This window comes from Dama dama, chromosome 17, assembly GCF_033118175.1.
Source record: "Dama dama isolate Ldn47 chromosome 17, ASM3311817v1, whole genome shotgun sequence".
NCBI lineage: Eukaryota > Metazoa > Chordata > Mammalia > Artiodactyla > Cervidae > Dama > Dama dama.
Window position 1 is genome coordinate 42,769,789 of NC_083697.1, and position 2,089 is coordinate 42,771,877.

General features: G+C 40.8%; 1 protein-coding gene across 1 annotated transcript; it reads right to left on the reverse strand.

The window, feature by feature from the left end:
• Positions 1–440: 440 nt before the first annotated feature.
• On the reverse strand, positions 441–1,141 carry LOC133071913 (actin-related protein 2/3 complex subunit 3-like). The gene has a single exon (XM_061164770.1). The coding sequence runs from the start codon at positions 1,077–1,079 to the stop codon at positions 543–545; it is 537 nt and encodes a 178-aa protein (XP_061020753.1). The 5' UTR covers positions 1,080–1,141; the 3' UTR covers positions 441–542.
• Between the last annotated feature and the right edge of the window lie 948 nt (positions 1,142–2,089).

The following is a 2,089-nucleotide window of genomic DNA, read 5'->3' on the forward strand; positions in this document are numbered from 1 at the left end:
CAAAGTATTGGAGTTGCAGCTTCAGCATCAGTCCTTCCAATTAATATTCAGGACCGATTTCCTTTAGGATGGACTGGTTGGATCTCCTTGCTGTCCAAGGGACTCTCAAGAGCCTTCTCCAACACCACAGTTCTAAAGCATCAATTCTTCAGGCTCAGCTTTCTTTATAGTCCAACTCTCACGTCTATACATGACTACTAGAAAAACCATAGCTTTCACTAGATGAACCTTTGTCAGCAAAGTAATGTCTCTGCTTTTTATTTATTTATTTTTATTTATTTTTTTACATGAAATGTTAGAAATTTCTTTATTATTATTTATTAAGCACCAGCTTAATACTGCAGACATTTCAAATCACCAGGCAACAACTCATTCTTCCCCACCCATCCCACCCCAAATTCTTGATAAAGAGCTCTTCAAGTAAAGACACACGTTCTTCTCTCCTCTGTATAAAACTTTATGAAATAAAGGCAAAGAACTGTGTACATCTTGCTGTGAATGCTGCCCACAGCTGTGGAGCCAGGGTCCACCCGAGGTTGGCTTTATTGTCCAGGTCCTGAAAGACTCTTGTTCATGAACTGTCTCTTCACAAAGCAAGTCCACCACTTGCTGGGTTTATCATTTTGAGGGTCAAAAACTTTCTCACAAAGTCTCAGTCCAGTCTCTTGCCTCAACTGTTGTAAGTTGGCCCTCATCACTTCATCTTCCTGTTTGTTTACAGGTTTGGCATAAATGGCATTAAGTGGAAAACCAGGCTCTCCAGGAATGGGAAAATTAGTGATTCCCAGTGTATACATTTCTTTCTCGCCTTGGCTTTTAGAATTGCACTTTTGGAGTTTCTTTAGACACTCAGAAATGTAGAGAGTTATGTATATCAAGGTCCTATCAGCTTCATTCTTAATTTCATAGTTTTTGAAGAAGACATTGGCCTTAAAGTAGTAGATAGCTTCATCCACAATATCTGTATCTTTTGTCTCTCTAGGGGCAGGTCCTTTGAACTGACTTCTGATAGGCAATAGTGCCATGTTTCCAATGAGTTTGGTGTCAGGGTCCATGAGGGAAGAGTGGTAAGCCGGCATCTTGGAGGCGCCCGGGTCTCCACCCCAACGAAGAGAATCTGGTTAGCGCTCTGCGGTTCCGGTCTGGCCTGTCTCTGCTTTTTAATATGCTGCTAGGTTGTCATAGCTTTTCTTCCAAGGAGCAAGTGTCTTTTAATTTCATGGCTGCAGTCACCATCTGCAGTGATTTTGGAGCCCCCCAAAATAAAGTCTGTCACTCTTTCCAGTGTTTCCTCATCTATTTGCCATAGTGATGGGACCAGATACCATGATCTTGTGTAGAGACAGGCAATTCATTGATACATCTACAGGTTCCATATTTTTGGAGCTTTCATTCTAATTCAGGTTATTAAAGCATTATGACCAGCTTTCCTTTTACTCTCAATTACATTTAGTTGATGTTGTCTTTTATACATGTATTAGTGTGTGTAGATTATTCATGCCTTCAAATTTCTAGTTTTTTTCCCTCCTTTTCCCTTTGTTTAGCATCAGATAAATAAGCCAGTTTCTCTTTTCTAATGTAGTTCATTTGTCTGAGTTTTCCATTCCATCACTAATAATTACCATGCAATGTTTGTGTTCCTATATCTAATTAATTTTATTTAGTATTTTTTATATGTGTCCATTCCTGTTGCTGAGGTGGATGTTTATTCATTCTTCATCATGGTTCTGTCATATTGCATTTTCTGTCTGCGCAACTTTTTGTCCTAGTTTCATCTCTCCCTGGATACATTCCCCACTTGCTTGACTTGTGTTCTTGAAGAGTGAGTGTGTAATGAAGTTCACAGTGCCTGCCTCTTTGGGATTAAGATTGGCTCTGCTTATATACCCAGGCAGGGGATTGCCTGATCCTCTGATATCTTGATTTTTTAGTGTCGTCCTTCCTAGGGTAGGCCTTGGAAACAAGGAGTTGCAGTAAAGGATGGGCATCACCTGCAGACCTGGACAGCAGCTGGGTTTTCTAAGTTTTTGCATCCACGGGGACCACCATGACATGGGTCCATTAAGATTGGGTTGGCTCCTGGCTGGCC